Raw genomic sequence first — 17,005 nt, 5'->3', positions numbered from 1 at the left:
TGGCCGGCAAGAGACGTGCTGCTCAATGGCGGCTTATTTATTTCCAGTGCATTTTATTTAACCTTGCAAGCAGCAGTTCCACTTTTTTGCCACTGCCATTCTCAAACCCGATTTTCTCTTTGTTTTGCTTGTTGCCTCACTTTGTGAAGATTCCAAGAAAATTAACAAAAGCTGCATTGGGGCTGATGTTGAAATTAAAACTGTAGGGCCAATATCCAATTGCATAAAAAATATAACCAAAAACAATATACAAGTGCTGCAAGAGCTACAAAATTTTTAAATTTTAGGGGTTTTTTCATGGCTTTTTTTCTGTAAATTGATTGTTAAAAAAAATAGATAGGAATGACTTCAACACAGATATTAATTATCAATAGACTCTTCCAAAACAAAACAGTCTGTCAATGTAGGTAAAAATGATATAAAATTGATAAACATGACTCTTCATTTTCAAAAACCATAGCATTTACTTATGTAATTTAATTAATTACTTCTCATGAATTATAATAATAAAGAAATACAGTGTACAGACTGCTCAAGGGAATCCGTCTTCATCCTCTTCAGCCATTTCTTTTGCCAGCTCCATGTCCTGCTGCTCTCGTTCTCTCCTCTCCTGCAAAACAATGGAAATTGAGCACTTATATTTTTTTAATTAAAGCAAGAAGTACCTCTGCCGACTCCAGATCTTTATTGTAGGCCTTTGGCGGGTACCGCATGGCCTTGACGCTCTGGTTGTGGATGTTGAGGCAGAAGGCAATGCGTTGGTGGAAGGCAAGTTGCGGCTCCCTTGTGCAGTACACGTCGGACGTCTCCTTGGAGCGCATGTAGCCCTTTTCATGGTCCAAGCTTGCCTCAATCACTCCGTCTCTGATAGCCTGAAGAAGAAAAAAACAATAAATTTTTGTAAATCTTTGAAAAAAACTGTTTTTGTTAACCTTTGCGATGATAAACTCTGCCTCCTCTGGTGACTCAAGCATCAGTTTCTTAGTGATGTCCACAAGAGAGATGCGAGAGTATGAGAGGCCAATGGCCCTGACTGCAGTCTTGATGACGTTGTGCCGGAGGCGAAGGATCAGGGTGTAAGTGTGATCCCGTTGGAAAAGTGATCCATAGTTTTTGAGTCCGTCCTCAAAACGCTTGAGGTCACCCAGACGAACAGCTGGAATTTGGAAGTTTGATTTAATTCCCAGTATAATTAAATTTTAAATTTTATTACCTTGTGTAAGTTGGAAATAGGGAATTAGAGCTCTTCTCATTGAGCTATGCCTGAAGATTTGACGTTCAGGAATGTCACCAAGCAGCAGCTCTACAGTGACGGCTAGTTTTTGCACCTAAATTTAGTAATAAAAAATGGTTTGCAATCATTGTTTTTGAAAACTTTACTGAACTTAACTATAACATTTTTCAATTGTATAGGAAATGAATGAATCTTAAATTTACAGAATGTTTTTTTCAATATTTATTTTAAATTATTATTTTCCTAATTTAATAATGAATTTATAATAAATAAAAGCTTACAGTTTGCTTGAATCCAACAGCAGTGTGCTGTGGAGCCTTCCTTATGGCCTGCAGAAGGTGCTTGTGAGCAGCCGAGTACTCAAGCTGGATGGCCTTGATTCTGCCAAGATAGTAAAAGTGTCGGGCCCACTCATTGTTGCTTGCCAATTCAGGAAAGACAGACTTGGACACAAGTTTGTCTGCCTGATCGTAGAGGTGGTAGTTCAAGTAGTTGCGCAACAAGCAGTTGATCAACACAGCCTGGCCTTCAAAGTCGTTGCGAAGAGTTGCAGTTCGCAGGCGAGAATGGAGAAATCTATAAATTTCAATCAATATAAAAAAAATTAACTCATTTCTGTTTATATTTACCCTCTGATTTGGTTTAGCTGGTTGGTGAGTTCGTAAGCACGGCTGTGGTAATAGTAGCACTTGGCAGCAATTAGGTCGATGGTCCGCCTGTTTTGTGATGCGATTTTGTTCATGAGGAGGCCTGTTTCAAAATAAGATTTAATGTGTGCATAGCAGAAGAGCTTCATGTTTTACAAGAACATTGGACGGCCTCATCATTCCTCTTTGTGTCAAGCAGTCTGATCAGTACGAGCAAGTGGATGTAAGTATCGACTTCAGTCAGCAAAGGTGTGCTGGACGTTTTCGAGCTGCGCATCCTCACAGTTGTCGGTGTGTCACTTTCAGAACTCTGGAATTATAATTTGTTATAATTTAAAATGAGTATTTATTTGATCAATCTGCTGCAAACTGCTGCAGTGATTTAATTACTATTAAAAATGAATTTAATTATGTCAATCTGAAAATCAGTATCTCATTAAAATTCAAATTCTGATTACGAAAAGCCTATACGAGATTTTTATGTCTTGCATCACGATTACAAAATTCTTTACTCTTACCAAAAATGGTTTAGGATAGAACTTATTTTTGAAAAAATGCTACTTCCATAACATATTTTATTTTACTTTACACTTATTCAAGAGTTATATTGCTACTTCATGACAAGGGAACATATCTATCTAAATTGCCTGGAACTTACTTCTTCTACATAAGCCAAAAGTGCATCTCTCTCCTGAGCAGAGTGAGTGAAGTAGCCGTTGATGAGTTTTCTGAGGACGTTGCCGTTCAACCTGCGCCTGGTGTTTGGAAGTGACCTGAGCACCCGGAGGATAAACCTCTGCTCCTTGTTGTGCACAGCCTTTTCAATCTGCCTGGCATGCTCACGAATTTCTGTTGAATGAAGAACGAAAATTAATAGTTAAAAAGTACATAAATTTTGGGTCAAAATTTTTAATTGTTTGCTGTTTTCATACCTTCGATCGCGGCCAAATCAGAGTCCTTCTTCTGTTCGGCGGGATCAACCTCTGCAGGACTGTCTGCGTCTTTCATTTCTACATCCTGGACTGTCGGAGGGGCCATTTTCCCCTGAAAAAGGTCCAAAATTGTGAAAAACCGGTCACCACACTAAACAACGCGCTGAAACAAGTGTGGCTTTTTGCAAGAATTTTTCACTCAATTCGATGGAATTAATGAATCGGTCAAAACATTTGCTAGTCAGAGTATTAATAACAACTCACTTACCAGTTTAAATTAAACCGCAGGGCCAAATTAGCGTAAAAGTCGGCTGATTTTGCGATGGATCGTGTGTTTTTGCTTGTGCTGTGTCACTGGCTGAGGGATGCCTTCGATAAAATTAAATTCTCGAGTTTGGTATGCGCAGAACGAAAAGTTATGATCTGCGCAACATTTTCAAATTCTTACAAGCATTCCTACGATTGCGCATGCGGAATAACGGAATGTATTCGTGAGAAGTGAAGTGAGAAGAAAACACAACATTCGACATTCAACATTTCTGTCAAGTTTCGTAGGAGTGGTTACACGTTAATTTTTCAATTTTTCTACAACCTTACGAGGTTATGAAATCAGGATTTGGAAGGCCTAATGGGCCATAATAGAATTTCACCCGTTCAAGAGCAAATCAGTCAGGTAAGTTAGTAAAATTCACAAAATCTATGTGTTGTCACTTTGCATTGGTGGTTTTTATTGCTTTCTGTTTTCCTGTTCCACTTTACCTGGGTATTTTTTTTGTTGTGTCTGCATGACTTGTTGCTTAATTTGAGCACTGCAGTTTTTGAGATGGCTGAAAAATAAACTAGTCATTATATTGGTTTCAAATTAAAATTTGAACAATTTTTTCATCAGCTAACGAATACATAGAATAATGTGTTAAATTGGAATTTTAAGTAAGCCAGCTAACGGTTCAAATTATATATGCATTAAGCAGCATTAATCATTTTAAGTGCAATTGCGTGCGCAACACGTTTTCTCATTTAATTGTGACAATGGTGTTTGTATGTAGTTTTACGTTTGTTGCATGGTACCAGGTATGCAGTAATTCAGCTTAATTTTTTCAAAATGTCATAAATTTAAGTTATTTTCAATTGAAATATCGAAATGAAATATGTATATATAAAAAAAATTGCATTTTCATTTGCCATATTATTTTTTTTTTAAAAACTAATGGAATTATTTTAATGATTTAATCTAAAATTAACAATTCTTTTTTAATTTTCTAGATAAAAAATATGGGCACTCCCGTTTCAATGAGGTTACGACGGCTGGGCGTCCTGGTTTGGAAGAACAGTGTTCTTGTTCGCAAGAGGCACTGGTTTCTTACTCTGTTGGAGACCCTGTTGCCGCTGATACTTTTCGCCATCGTTGCCTTCATCAGGGCCAACTCTGCATCCCTGGGTACCAAGCAAGTTGACAGCACCACCTGGTTCCATGAATACAGTCAGCTTGATTTGCGAAGAGATTTTCGAGACAAGCACATCTTGTTTGCGCCTGAAAACAACTTCACCAAGAGACTGATGGAAAGGGCCAAAATATTTGGAGACATTCCTGGTATCAAATAATATTTTTTCCCCTTTCGTCTATTTCTAATATTTCCCTGTGCAAAATTTAGACGTGGAAGGTATGAAGTCAGAAGTTGCCATGCTGGTCAGACTGAGCGCCTTAGCGAATGAAACTCGTCGACGCTACCACGGAAGCAGTGTTGACTGCATTGTTTTTCAAGGCAAGGCTACAGAATCTCTTGGCAGCAAAGTGCCCAAAAAGTTAGAGTACAAGATCCGAGTGAAAGAAAATTTTAAAACGGAGCACCTTTTCAATACCATCTCCGTTGGACCGGACATTTATCGATCTTGTAGGCATTTATTCCCTTTTAATTAAATACAAATAAAGTTTACTTTGTTTTCCTGTAGACCCTTACCATGAATCCGGATTTCTCGGGCTGCAGCTGATCATCAACAAGGCATTTATTGAGCTTGCTCAAAGTTACGAGCACAGTTCAACACCTGAAGACATCCAAGACCAAGTTTGCTATTAATTTTTTCTCATACTACACTAAAGACAAAATTTTTAGATGTTCCTCCAAGCAATGCCCTATCCTCCCTACATGGACGACAATGGATACGCAGCTGCTGTTAAAACTTTGCTTCCTTTCCTCTCCATGTTCAGTTTCATCATTTTGTGCACCACTGTCACCAAGAGGGTGGTTGAAGAAAAACAATCTGGGGCTAAGGTGACTATATATTTCAATAAAAAAAATAAATTTTAAAGTACTTTTAAAATTTAGGAATTGATGAAGCTGATGGGAATGGAGAAATGGGCTTTCTGGGTAGGCTGGATGATTGATGCCCTGCTTGTTCGGGTTGTGACCATCATTCTGATTGTTTGGCTCTTGGTCACGGCTTTTGACGAAGCTTCAGGCGCTGTCTTAAACGAATCAAGTCCCACTTTGCTGTTTGTTCTTCTGATGATGTACTGCGCCAGCTCCGTGACTTTACTCTTTGCTATCAGCACCTTCTTCTCAAGACGTAATTGATATTTAAAAAAACATTAAAACAAAAAAATTAATAATAACTGCATTTTTCAGCTGTCATTGCAATGACCGTCAGCTTTGTCATTTGGTTTGCAAGCCTCGTCATCCCTATGCAATATGTAGAGGAGAAAAATCCAGGGTTTTACACAAAAATGCTCTTTAACATTTTCCCCAACATGGGCTTGATGTTCACATTTGATTCTGTGTTGAATCATGAAAAGAGAGGTAATTAATTTATTTAAAAAATTTCATTTTGCTAATTTTATTTATCAAAGGGGTTGGTGCTCAGTGGAGCAATTTGTTTGGGTCTGGCAGTGGTTCACCGAGAGACCTCTCCTTGTTCAACGTTATGATCATGTTCGTGGTGGACATCATTCTCTACTCATTAATCACTTGGTATGTGAGCGAAGTGCACCCTGGAGAGTTTGGGTACAAGCAGTCATACCTCTTTTTTGCTTCAAAATCATACTGGTGTGGAGAAAAAGAAAAGTCCCAACAGAGTAAGTACTTCACCAAATTATTTTAGAAATGCACGAAATCAATTATTATTTTGCACACTTATTATCAACCTGATCTTGGGTCCAGTGTCGCAGAGTCTTTTGCCCAGTAAGATATCAAGTTATATTTTGCCAGCTTGAAAAAAAATAGCATATTGTGATACTTCCAGAGACGCTTTCGTTGTGCTTTCAAATGTCTTATTTGAGCATTTATTAATTCAATTTTTTATGTTCTTATTAAGTTGAAGCACCCGATGAGATAAACCAAGACAACTATGAGCGCCCTTTGACAGTAAAAAATGACGACAAGAGTGTTGGAATCATCATTCGCAATTTGAAGAAGACTTACCCTGGGCAGATTGGTCGCCCGCCTGTCCAAGCAGTTCGAGGCGTCTCCCTAGACATCTACAAAGGAGAAATCACTGCTCTCCTCGGCCACAATGGTGCTGGCAAAACAACCACCATGTCTATTTTAACAGGAATGATTGCTCCGTCAAGTGGCTCGGTTCAAATCCTGGGACACGATCTGAAGAAAGAGCTTTCGGACATTCGTCAGTCCTTAGGACTTTGCCCACAGCACAACTTGCTCTTTGGAGAACTTACTGTTCATCAGCACCTCGTTTTCTTTGCAATGGTAATTAAAATTGACTTTTTTTTAAAAAAAAATCTTATTCAACCATTTTTTACAGTTAAAGGGGAGCTCTAGGAAAGATGCCACAAATGAAGCCGAAGAGCTTTTGCAAACTGTAAGATTGGCTGATAAAAAGTTAAGCTACGTCAGTGAGTTGTCAGGTGGCATGAAAAGGAAACTTTCATTGGCTATAGCATTGATTGGAGGATCTAAAGTATATTAACCTAGAAATGTGTATTTCAATATTTGATATTTAATAATCCAATAGGTTGTGATGTTGGATGAGCCAACATCAGGTCTCGATCCCGAAGCAAGAAGAGAAATTTGGGACTTGCTGCTGGTAACTTTGTGCTTTGTTGTCTGCTGCGAATTACAATTTTTTATTTTTAAATATAGCAACTGAGAAAGGAAAGAACTATCTTGCTTAGCACTCACTTCATGGAAGAGGCAGATGTTTTGGGAGACACAATTGCCATCATGTCTCATGGAAAAGTGGAATGCTGTGGCTCTGCAATTTACCTGAAACGACTTTATGGTAGTTAAATCAAGTAATTTTAGCTTAGCTACTTTTTGCTAATCATGTTCTTTAAATAAGGTGCTGGCTATCATTTGCACATTCTCAAGAAAAACAACTGCAAGGAAGATGAGCTGGTGAAAACTGTCCAAGAGGCTTTGCCTGAAGCTACAGTGGAGCGATCATCACAAGACGAAGTGGACAAACCAAATCGAGTGGCTAAGGCTGGGCCTGTCACTTTCACCCTGCCAGCTAACAAAGTTGAGAAATTTGCAATTCTCTTTGATGCACTTGAAAAGTCTAAAAAGGATCTGGGAATTGCAAGCATGGGAGTTTCGGTCACAACGTTGGATGAAGTTTTTCTAAAGTGAGCTTTCATCAATTTAAAAATTTTGTGCTGAAAATTAATCTGAACAATGCAGGGTTGGAGAGTTATCTGCAAAAAAGTATGCCAGTGAAAACAACGACTACACAGACAAGGTTGATGCACAAGAGACGCCAACCCATAGTACTCAAAACTTGCAGAAAACAAAAGCGTCCGGATGTAGTTTGTTCGCAGAACAGATGCGAGCTTTATTAGAGAAGAAATTCATTGTCACTAAGAGACAACGGCTCTTCTTGCTTCTACAAGTATTTTTCTCACTTTATTTGCAAGATAATTATTAACATTTAATTTAGTTTTTGCTTCCCACACTGATGACCTTGGCTGCTGTTTGGTCAACCTATGCAGCCCTTTCAGTTGATGTTGATTCTGAACCATCGTTTCCAATCAACTTAAGTCAATATGGATCAAGATATAATCTCCGTGCCTTATACTCGGCAGGGAGCTCAGAAAAAGCTAGAAATTCGGCAAAGATTTTCTCGTCGCTTGTCCGGAATGAAGCTGAACCTGAGGAGGTATGGAATTCGATCTGTTAAATTAAAATTTTCAGTGAATATTTCAAATTTAAGGTTGTTGATAACATCATGAACCGCCTTATTCAAACTGGAACCGAGAACCTTGCTAACTTTCGCTCCAATTACATCGTTGCTGCCAGATTCAATGACACTACCGCAGGTCCATTGAATGTAGTTGGTCTCCATTCATATGACGCCTATCATTCAGCAGCAATATCGATGAACCTAATCTCCAATGCTCTGCTGAAATATCATGCATCTTATGCATATGAAATTGCAACCTGGAACCATCCTCTCCCTACTAATACAGAGGTGAATAAATATTATTATTTTGTCTCAGCGTGGTTAAATTTGTATTATTTTCGTAGGGTGACCACATAAACAAATACATAGCAATGTCAGCAGCAGTTGGAATTATATGGCTCTCTCTGGCTCATCTGGGCTGGATATTTGCCACAGCAGTGAATCTTGTGCTCCCCTTGCAAGAGAGAACCTTGGGAGCAAGGCAGCTGCAGGTAAATTTGTAACTTCTTTGGCAAATAAAATCCTAAGCATCTCAAAACAGTTCATGGCAGGCTGCCCGCTATATTTGATCTGGCTGAGCTACTTCTTGGTAGACGTGTTGGTGACCACTCTTGTGGCTGTTGTAGTTCTTGTTGTCATCTTTCCCTTCGATACTCAGCATATTTTCACAGCTGGCACAGAAGGAGGCAAGTTTCTAATTTACAAACCTCTAACAACATTCCTTATTGCTTTTTTATTTAGGAGTATTATTTGTGGTATTTTTCTTGTACGGAATTTCGGGCACCTTGTTTGCCTATTTCATCAGTTTCTTGAAGGACAACGTTCCAGCAGCTTTTGGATTCATCATATTCATCACCGTTTTCTTTGGTAAATTTAACTGAGATGCATATTATAAATGATTTTTTAAATTCTCAATTTTAGGTGGAATTATAAACATAATCATCTACACTTTGGAACTCTTCCCAAATTGGGAAAATTGGGGCACTGCATCCAGAATAATTGCTGGTCTTTTGATGCCTCATTCAGCACTCATTTCAAGTCTGACTCACTTCTCTGGAACTGCGGTTTACAACTCGATGTGCAGGACGATTCCACCATCAGTCAAAGAAGTCGTTTGCAGCCAGAGAGAAAACCAACTTGCTATGTGTTGCGGTAATAATATTATTCATTTTTATTGTATATTGAACTTACCAATTAATTGACAATTTTAGAGAATATTTGCAAACCTCTGGGTGTGTGTTTTGAGAAGAAACCCTACTTTTGGTCATCATCTGATAAAAAGGAGGACGATTGGACAAACAATCACGGAGCTATTGGCCAAGAGCTGATCTACTTTGCAGTTGGCTCTGTTTTTTGGGTCTGTGTTGTTTTGTTGCTGGATTCTGGGTTACTGGGCAGGATTTCGGAGCGCGTTCTCAGCTTTTTAGATCAGAAACTACATCCAAGGGATGAAATAGACAGTCCTGGTCAAGACGAAGACGTAGCTGAGGAGATGAAAGAAGCTGAGAAATGCCTCTGTAACAATGGTTCGAAAATATACAAAAAATTTCTGCCTGCACTAACAAAATTTAATACAGGCATGGAAAATATTGAGCAGAATGTTGGAGATGTTACCGACAGTGGTGACTCAACATGTTACAAGCAGCAGAAACCCATCCTGGCAGTTTCAAGCTTGCGAAAGCAATACGGAGTGCCTGTGCGAAAGGGTCGTTTTCCTGCAGTGCGCAGTGTCAGTTTTAGAGTGGATAGAGGTGAATGCTTTGGACTGTTGGGTGTAAACGGAGCTGGAAAATCCACTACATTCCGAATGTTGACTGGATCTGCTCCTCCGACTGAGGGGGACGCCTTGCTCGGTGGCAGTCGCTTGAAAATGAACCGACGGAATTTCTTGAGTGGCTTAGGTTACTGCCCTCAGTTCGACGCCCATCTGGGCATGATGACAGGAAGGGAAACTCTGCAGCTCTATGCTCGATTGAGAGGAGTGCCTCAAGGTCGAGTTGATTCAGGCAAGAACTGAGTTTGAAATTTTTGAACAGAAAACTTATATATTCATAATTACTGCAGATGTCCAGGGATGGTTGGAGGCCCTAGGCTTGAATGAATACGCCAACCGTCCGACCGCTTCTTACAGCGGAGGAAACCAACGCAAACTGAGTGCAGCTGTTGCATTGATTGGAGAGCCTCCAGTTGCTTTGCTGGACGAGCCAACAAGTGGGGTTGATCCCATTGCGAGACGGCAGCTGTGGCAGGTTTTGGATTCGTGCCAAAAAGCTGGCCAATCAATTGTTTTCACATCACATAGGTAATGTTTTTTTTAACAACATTATTATATATTTTTTTATTATTATTATTTTTTTTTATTTTAGCATGGACGAGTGCGAAGCACTTTGCTCTCGACTTGGGATCATGGTAGCAGGAAAACTGGTGTGTGTGGGTCCAATCGGCCGGCTGAAGGACAAGTACGGCCAGGGTTACACTTTGATGGTCAAACTGAAAAGTTTGTCCTGGGAGAGTGATCCAATAGTGAGAGAGGAGGCTGGGAAGCAGCTGTCCGATCTAAAAGATGATCTGGAGAACAAATTCAGACCTTGCGATTTAGTTGATGAACACCAGGTAATTTTTATTAACATTTAGAATCTGAAATTGAAATTTCAAAACATATATATGTAGGGCTTGCTACACTACCAAATAAAGGAGAATGGTCGCAAGTGGAGTGAACTGTTCAACAACATGGAAACTTTGAAAAAGTCACATTCTATTCTTGAAGACTACACCCTGAGTGAAACTACCTTGGAGCAAGTGTTTCTCTCATTTGCCCAGCACGGAGACCAAGCGAAGCTTGTCTCGCGTTCACGAAGTGAATCTATCGAGACAACCCATGTTTAAAATCTCATACACTTAAAAAACCCACATACATACACATTGTGCACAGCTTCCTAATCCTAAGTGCCTTGACAAGGTCACTCTTAATCTTTAAATTAGCATTTTAGTAATTTATTAATAAGCGCAACAAGAGCATTCTGATTTAAATATTTGGTAACAGCTTGTAAACTGAACCCGAGGATATTATCCCTTCAACCTTCGACTGAGATGAAGGTAGAGTTGAAGGGTAGAATTTATTATTTAGATTATACTTTTGATAAAATTGTGCATATTTGAAATTGGTAACAAATTCTACCAAAATAAAAATGTACTTGTTTTGCACGTCTGCCCTAAAAATCTCATCTTTTAATGTATCCAAATTTTGCTATTCGATTCAACTGATGTTTTTTTATGAAAATAAATAACTTGCAAGAGATTACTTTAGTGCAACTCATTTAATTAAATATCCACTATGAAGACCAAAATCGATTTAATTTTAATAAAATTTTCAAAAAATAATTGAATGTATTTATTTTGTTTTAAAATAAAAATTGTGAGGTTTAAAAGTTAGAAACACTGAGAAATTGTATCAAAACCTGCAAATAAATAAAACAATGGTTCATCCATAAGCGTTTAAAGTTGATGCCATTCTCCCTCTCTCAATCCAAATTACAGTCTGTAAATTATAGCCTTCTGACTTGACATGCCTTTGACAAGAAAACTGCTGCAATTATCTCCCTTTATATCTATCGCTTGCTCTCCGCGGGTTAATTTCTCGTCCTCTCCCTCGCCGTGGCGCCCACCACAATATCCAGCTCATGGCGTATTCCATTCTGTTTGGCTCCAGCTTGGCTCTTTAGAATTTTAAACTTGAGAAAGTCGCAGCATTTGTTTTCAGGCAGTGTATATCGTGTGTCAGATATTCTAATTATTCCAGTCAATCAAAATTTATAGTTCAATCCTAATCCCCAGCATTTCGAAAATAATATTAAAATATTTATGATAAATTTAGCCTATAAGCAATATTTATAAAGGAAAAAGATCAATTTTGTATGGGATGAAAAGAGATTTGATTTTAATTTTGCCAATGAGTTATTTATTTAAATAGAAGTGTGGAATTACTTATATTTGAAACAGGCATGAGTAGCCTAATTGTTAAAATTTGAAAGAGAAGTTTGCGCATTTTTCATGTTCATTTCCCTTTATAATTAGTGTTTACATTGATTCCCGTAAATTTTGTAATACCCCCGTTCTTGCTCAACCTCATCTAAATTTTGTATCATTTCTATTATTGCTAATCTCTTGAGAATATATTTAATATATTTTAAGGTATAAATGCAAAAATGATTCAACAACTAAATTTATTTGTAATGTACGTATAAGATTTTGTTTGTCGAATGAGAAATATATTGATTTTTTTTATATTGCGTATGTACGTAATTCCTAATAAGTTATTATTTTGAATGCAACTAAAATATATTTTTTAGGTGTTCTTTTCTTAAATTCATTGATGCCTGCCGATCTGCCACCAACGATTGTTTGTTATGCTATTTTAAAGAACCAAGACTGATTTAATTAAAAATAGGAATATATATTTTTTATGTAAGAAAAAAGGCGGCTGATCACGACTTTTGCTGGCAGGACAAGTGTATGTTTTATTCCTTGGCATCGGATCTATGTCTTTAATTTCCTCCATACGTATGAAACACTCATTATTCCAGGATCGAGCCAGCAAATTACCTCTGCATAGGTGTATAATTTGATTGAGCGCAGATTGTTGCTTGTCAAATCACTTTGAGTGACAGCTCCCGGAGGTAATTGCCAGGTACAGGCCGAGACGAAAAGCGGCAAACGCTCTTTCTCTCTTCTTTTTCTATACCGCGCGCGGCACCGACTCTGCTCCGCGCACTTTTTGAGTACTATTTTCAGAAATCGAACTTTACCAGCAGATTCGAATTACACGACGCGCTCTCTGCACCTTTAATTAGTGGCAGGTGCTTGTTTTGGTCTAAAAAAGAAGCGAATAGTGGGAAAACAAAAACAACAAAAATGTAGTGCAGTGACCCTTAAAAGAACCTTTCTGTCTGGGATATTATTCCTGACGAGGATTCTATCTTCACTTCCTGTGAAGTTTTCAAATTTGTAAGGGATACATGTTTATAAAAAATATTTTTCTCACAGAATGGCGAGATCTCGATATAGATATAGGTGTTTTAAATGAGAACCAGCTACCTTTTTATTTCTTCAATTCAATTCAAAGTCAACTTTCCATCCCTAAAATGCCACAAATTAAAAAAAAAAAATTAAAAAAAAAACAGGGTTCATTACATTATTCAAAATAGATTCCATGAGTGGTTTTTTTTTAAGATGAAGAAAAATGTTTAGAGTTTGTCTTCGTTATTTCATCAAAAACATTAATGACAAGTCGGACAAATAAACTTTTTTCAAATCTAAAAAATGAAAAATAATCTCTATCCTTCTGTTTAATATGAAGATTACTAGATTGCTGCAAACACCTAAATTTATGATAATTCCGATTTTTCAAATAATTAAATCTGTCAGGTGTAATTATAATTATTTGAAAAATCTACGTTCAAACAAAATTTCAAGTTTTATTTTTGCATAAAATTTTAAAAGCATATCTAGTCATAAACTGATATAGAAATGTATATATTATTTTAGAAGCGATGAATAAGAAGTTTGATTTGATATACCCATATCATGTTAGATGAATTTGATTTGCGTGTTTCCTTGCTCTCGATCTGATATGCAATGTAAAATATAACTTTGCCAAGATGAGCTTCAACATGGATTGCAATGCAAACCCAGGTTTGGCGTGAAAAGCACGAAAGCTCATTTCGCCACCCGTGCGCTCAATTGCGCATTGAATTGAATCAAAAGCGCGCACTCGCAATTGATTTACAATTTTTTGGATTGCACGTAGTTTTAATTCGCACGCCCCTCAATATAAAAGAACAGCAGTCAGGAGAAATTCTTTCCCATCGTTCACACGGATCATCTTTTTATTTCCCGCGCAAATCAGTCTGTCACGACTTTTATATCAAATCTTAAGCGAACACAGACTCTCTTTTTATACAATGATAATATCGATCATTTCCCCATCCGCCGCGGCACATATGAATAATTTTATTGCTCACACGTACCCTAAAAAGGGTAAAGTTTTCTCAAGCTAAAGCTGCTGCCGCTCGATGTGAGTTTTTATTGAAATTTAATAACTCCGGTCGCGAGAGTCTCTCTTTCTCGCTCTCTCTATAAGTAAACGTTGTGCATCACATACATATATACCGCGGATGTGATACGCGCTTATATATCATAAAATATTTCCATACTTTTTATGGCACCCTATAAAGTGATATTCGCGGCGAGGGATTATTCTTTATACTGAAATAATATATAAAACCGAAGCGGTGCGCCGCTGGCCATTTTTTTATACTGCTCCGCGCGTTCCCAGAAGGCGAGGGTCAATTTCGCCCTTGGGGTGCCAAATTTGGAATAGGACGTTTATTAGCGCCAAGACCATCATCCCCTGCATGCACACGGAGAAAAAAAGGAGAGAGAATAAGATATAATCAACTTCTTGGGAAAACATAACTGGAAATTGAGCTATGAGAGTTTATCCTCATATAAATTGAAATAATTTTATAGAAATGCAAAAGATTTTTGATTTAATTTAGGAAATAGTGCACTTGAAGAGACATTTAATTCAATTAAGGAGAAACCGCGGTCTTGTCATCTTGTTAATCTGATAAGATTTTATATCTATTATTTCAAATAAAATTTTAATTATTTTAAATACAAAAAATTTTCTCCACAATCATTTGATTTCAAGATTCCAATGCAATAATTATAAAAAAAATATTATGTGATTTTGTAGAATGTATTTCACAATACTCTTTTCGGGGAGTATAGATCTTCTCAATAGAACTTTTAGTAAACCTTTCGTTAAGAATTTTCCTGGTTTTTCCGTTTTTCTCATTAACGCATCAGCATCTTTTTATTGCTTCATCTTATACTTAACTTGAAGAAGAGAAGAGGAAAAGGTACTAAAAAATTACATGAATGAATGTTTTTGCTTGCAGCAACTCATCAAATCAAATTAATGGTACACTTTTAAATCCATCAAATATCAGTTTCTTCAGTAAAATACGGAAAAATACAAAGCGTTTAAAAATAGAGATACATAAAAAATAGAATTAATTTTCAATTTACAGACCAAAAAAGCTACCATAAGAAACTGTGAGGATTAACATTAATTTACCGCATACAAGTCCTCCCCAAAAGTTCGGATGTAAGGAAAATAATTAATTTTATAGTTAATTGTAAATTTTTTTGTTTCAGAGTTTAATTGATATAGGGTGAAGAAGGAAAACAATAGTTTGCATTTTTATCTTCTTATTTGCAAGTTTAATTTTACGAATGTTCTTATTATTTATTATTTTATTTTTAGTTTTTTTTCCTTCAAAAATATTAAAAAAAAAAAACACTCTTTTTTTAATCTTCGCTAATATAAGCAGAATACTAAAAATCGTTTTTTTCTAGAGAAACCACACATATGACACATTATTTTAAATTTCTCAAGACTAGCATTCTATTTTTACATTCTACAAGGAATTCACAGCAATCATTATCCAATTTAAACATCAAGCAGGAAAATGCGCACCAGAGAGCACGACAAGTTTTGCCGGTTCTCTTCCAAAAACGTGATTCCAATTTCCGAGACTTGTGTAGCGCTGACTAATTCACCAGAAGGAATTTCTTTTCGGCTCTTCTCTTTTTATGTTTTTGATATTTTTAATACACTCTATTAATTCCCAATACATTATTTCTCTAACTCTTAATGAAAAATGCCCGTCGAATTTCGGGTTATGAGCAGCGCAGCTTTGGTCCGGCATCATAGTCATAAATATTTTTGTGTTCGCCATATAATGATAGGGTTCGGATCGAAAGACCAGTTGCATATTACAAGACACGAAGGGCACACAAAAAAACTCTTGGAAAGTGTGTGTGTGGGAATGTTTTTATGATGGCCGCCACCGAATTCATGATTTCCTTCTGCAGACCGAGTGAGAGAGAGAAGGAGATTTAGGAATAAAATATTTAAACGCTGAGCCTCAATATAAGATAATGTGGCGAGCAACAATTATGGCCAATCTAGCGCCATAATTTTGATCGATTTTTGCATAAAGCGGGGAGAATCCATTATTTAATTTTGGGATACATTTGGACTGCTTTTATGGTTCTGAGTGCTCTTGCTGTGTGATCGCCTCGCGTAAAAATGAGTGCGTTTAATTGCCACCACTATACGGTGTGTGCGTGAGAGTTTGGACTCTGCAGACGGACGATGAATGAGTGAATTTTAACAATCAACAGAGAGAACAAGAGTTTGTATGTGTGTGACTAGTTAATTACAATGATCAAAATTAATCAGTGTCTAATTAAAAGCACGCCTATGGGCTCGTCGCACTTCATAAATTAATCCACGCACCTCTGTCAGTCAGTATAATATAAACTCAGATTAAAAGTGAAGTAAATGAAAAAATCTTATAAAAAGTTATGTTGATACAAGTACAAAATTATGTTGAATCTTGTGATGGCACTTATTTTCTCCCCCAAAATATATCCCTCTAATTTATTTCATCCAGGCCTCAATATAATATTGTTGATTTTATCATGTGTTTAAAACAATAATTATGTATTTATGATTGATTTAATGATCTTTAAAAGAAATTTGCCTTATATACATTGAGACTGTTTACACAATTCAATATATTTTTCATTTTTATCCAATTGGTATACTAAAGCTATATTACAATTTTTTTTGAGGCTACAAAACTTGAAAAATAAAAACGATGAAAATTGTTAGAAAGCAAGCAAAAGCTCATACAAAATTAAAATACACATAACTTTGTTTTTAATACAAAAACAATTATATAAATTTGTGTGTGTGTGTGTGTGTGTGTTTTTTTGTAATTGTTTAAAAGGGGGTGTAAAATGTTAGAACCGAAAAATAATAAAGTTTTTAATAGCACTGGTTCAAATTTAATGTCATTAATAATTTTAAAATTTATTTTATATTTCATGTAGTAAATATTTAATTGTGATTATTGTAATGCATCATCATAATATTATTTATATTGAATTATAACGCAGCAGAATAATACAAGAATTTTTTAGGC

The 17,005-nt window shown here is 36.7% G+C and overlaps 2 protein-coding genes across 3 annotated transcripts; one reads left to right on the top strand and one right to left on the bottom strand.

The window, feature by feature from the left end:
* Positions 1-440: 440 nt before the first annotated feature.
* LOC132200045 (probable 26S proteasome non-ATPase regulatory subunit 3) lies at positions 441-3,224 on the bottom strand. The gene is made up of 10 exons (XM_059625263.1): positions 3,082-3,224; positions 2,814-2,925; positions 2,540-2,730; positions 2,038-2,191; positions 1,864-1,984; positions 1,516-1,810; positions 1,214-1,328; positions 933-1,156; positions 666-872; positions 441-610 (listed from the first exon to the last, which is right to left on the bottom strand). Exons 2-10 carry the CDS (start codon positions 2,917-2,919, stop codon positions 533-535), a joined length of 1,491 nt encoding a protein of 496 aa, XP_059481246.1. The 5' UTR covers positions 2,920-2,925; positions 3,082-3,224; the 3' UTR covers positions 441-532.
* Positions 3,225-3,306: 82 nt separating this feature from the next.
* LOC132199914 (phospholipid-transporting ATPase ABCA1-like) lies at positions 3,307-11,244 on the top strand. 2 transcript variants are annotated; one of them, XM_059625055.1, is made up of 26 exons: positions 3,307-3,486; positions 4,077-4,404; positions 4,466-4,705; positions 4,764-4,876; positions 4,925-5,083; positions 5,138-5,378; positions 5,438-5,608; positions 5,659-5,883; positions 5,969-5,989; positions 6,123-6,514; positions 6,570-6,725; positions 6,780-6,851; positions 6,908-7,046; positions 7,107-7,392; positions 7,448-7,655; positions 7,704-7,922; positions 7,977-8,234; positions 8,291-8,437; positions 8,488-8,632; positions 8,688-8,813; positions 8,868-9,098; positions 9,158-9,472; positions 9,524-9,952; positions 10,011-10,248; positions 10,313-10,559; positions 10,617-11,244. In XM_059625055.1, exons 1-26 carry the CDS (start codon positions 3,442-3,444, stop codon positions 10,830-10,832), a joined length of 5,367 nt encoding a protein of 1,788 aa, XP_059481038.1. In that variant the 5' UTR covers positions 3,307-3,441; the 3' UTR covers positions 10,833-11,244. The 2 variants fall into 2 exon arrangements, with proteins under 2 accessions (XP_059481038.1, XP_059481121.1); XM_059625138.1 differs by lacking the exon at positions 5,969-5,989.
* The last annotated feature ends 5,761 nt before the right edge of the window (positions 11,245-17,005 follow it).

This window comes from Neocloeon triangulifer, unplaced genomic scaffold, assembly GCF_031216515.1.
Source record: "Neocloeon triangulifer isolate White Clay Creek 2 clone unplaced genomic scaffold, ASM3121651v1 ptg000001l, whole genome shotgun sequence".
Classification (NCBI taxonomy): Eukaryota; Metazoa; Arthropoda; class Insecta; order Ephemeroptera; family Baetidae; genus Neocloeon; species Neocloeon triangulifer.
The sequence above is the reverse complement of the archived record's forward strand: the minus strand, read 5'-3'. Positions and strand labels throughout refer to the sequence as shown.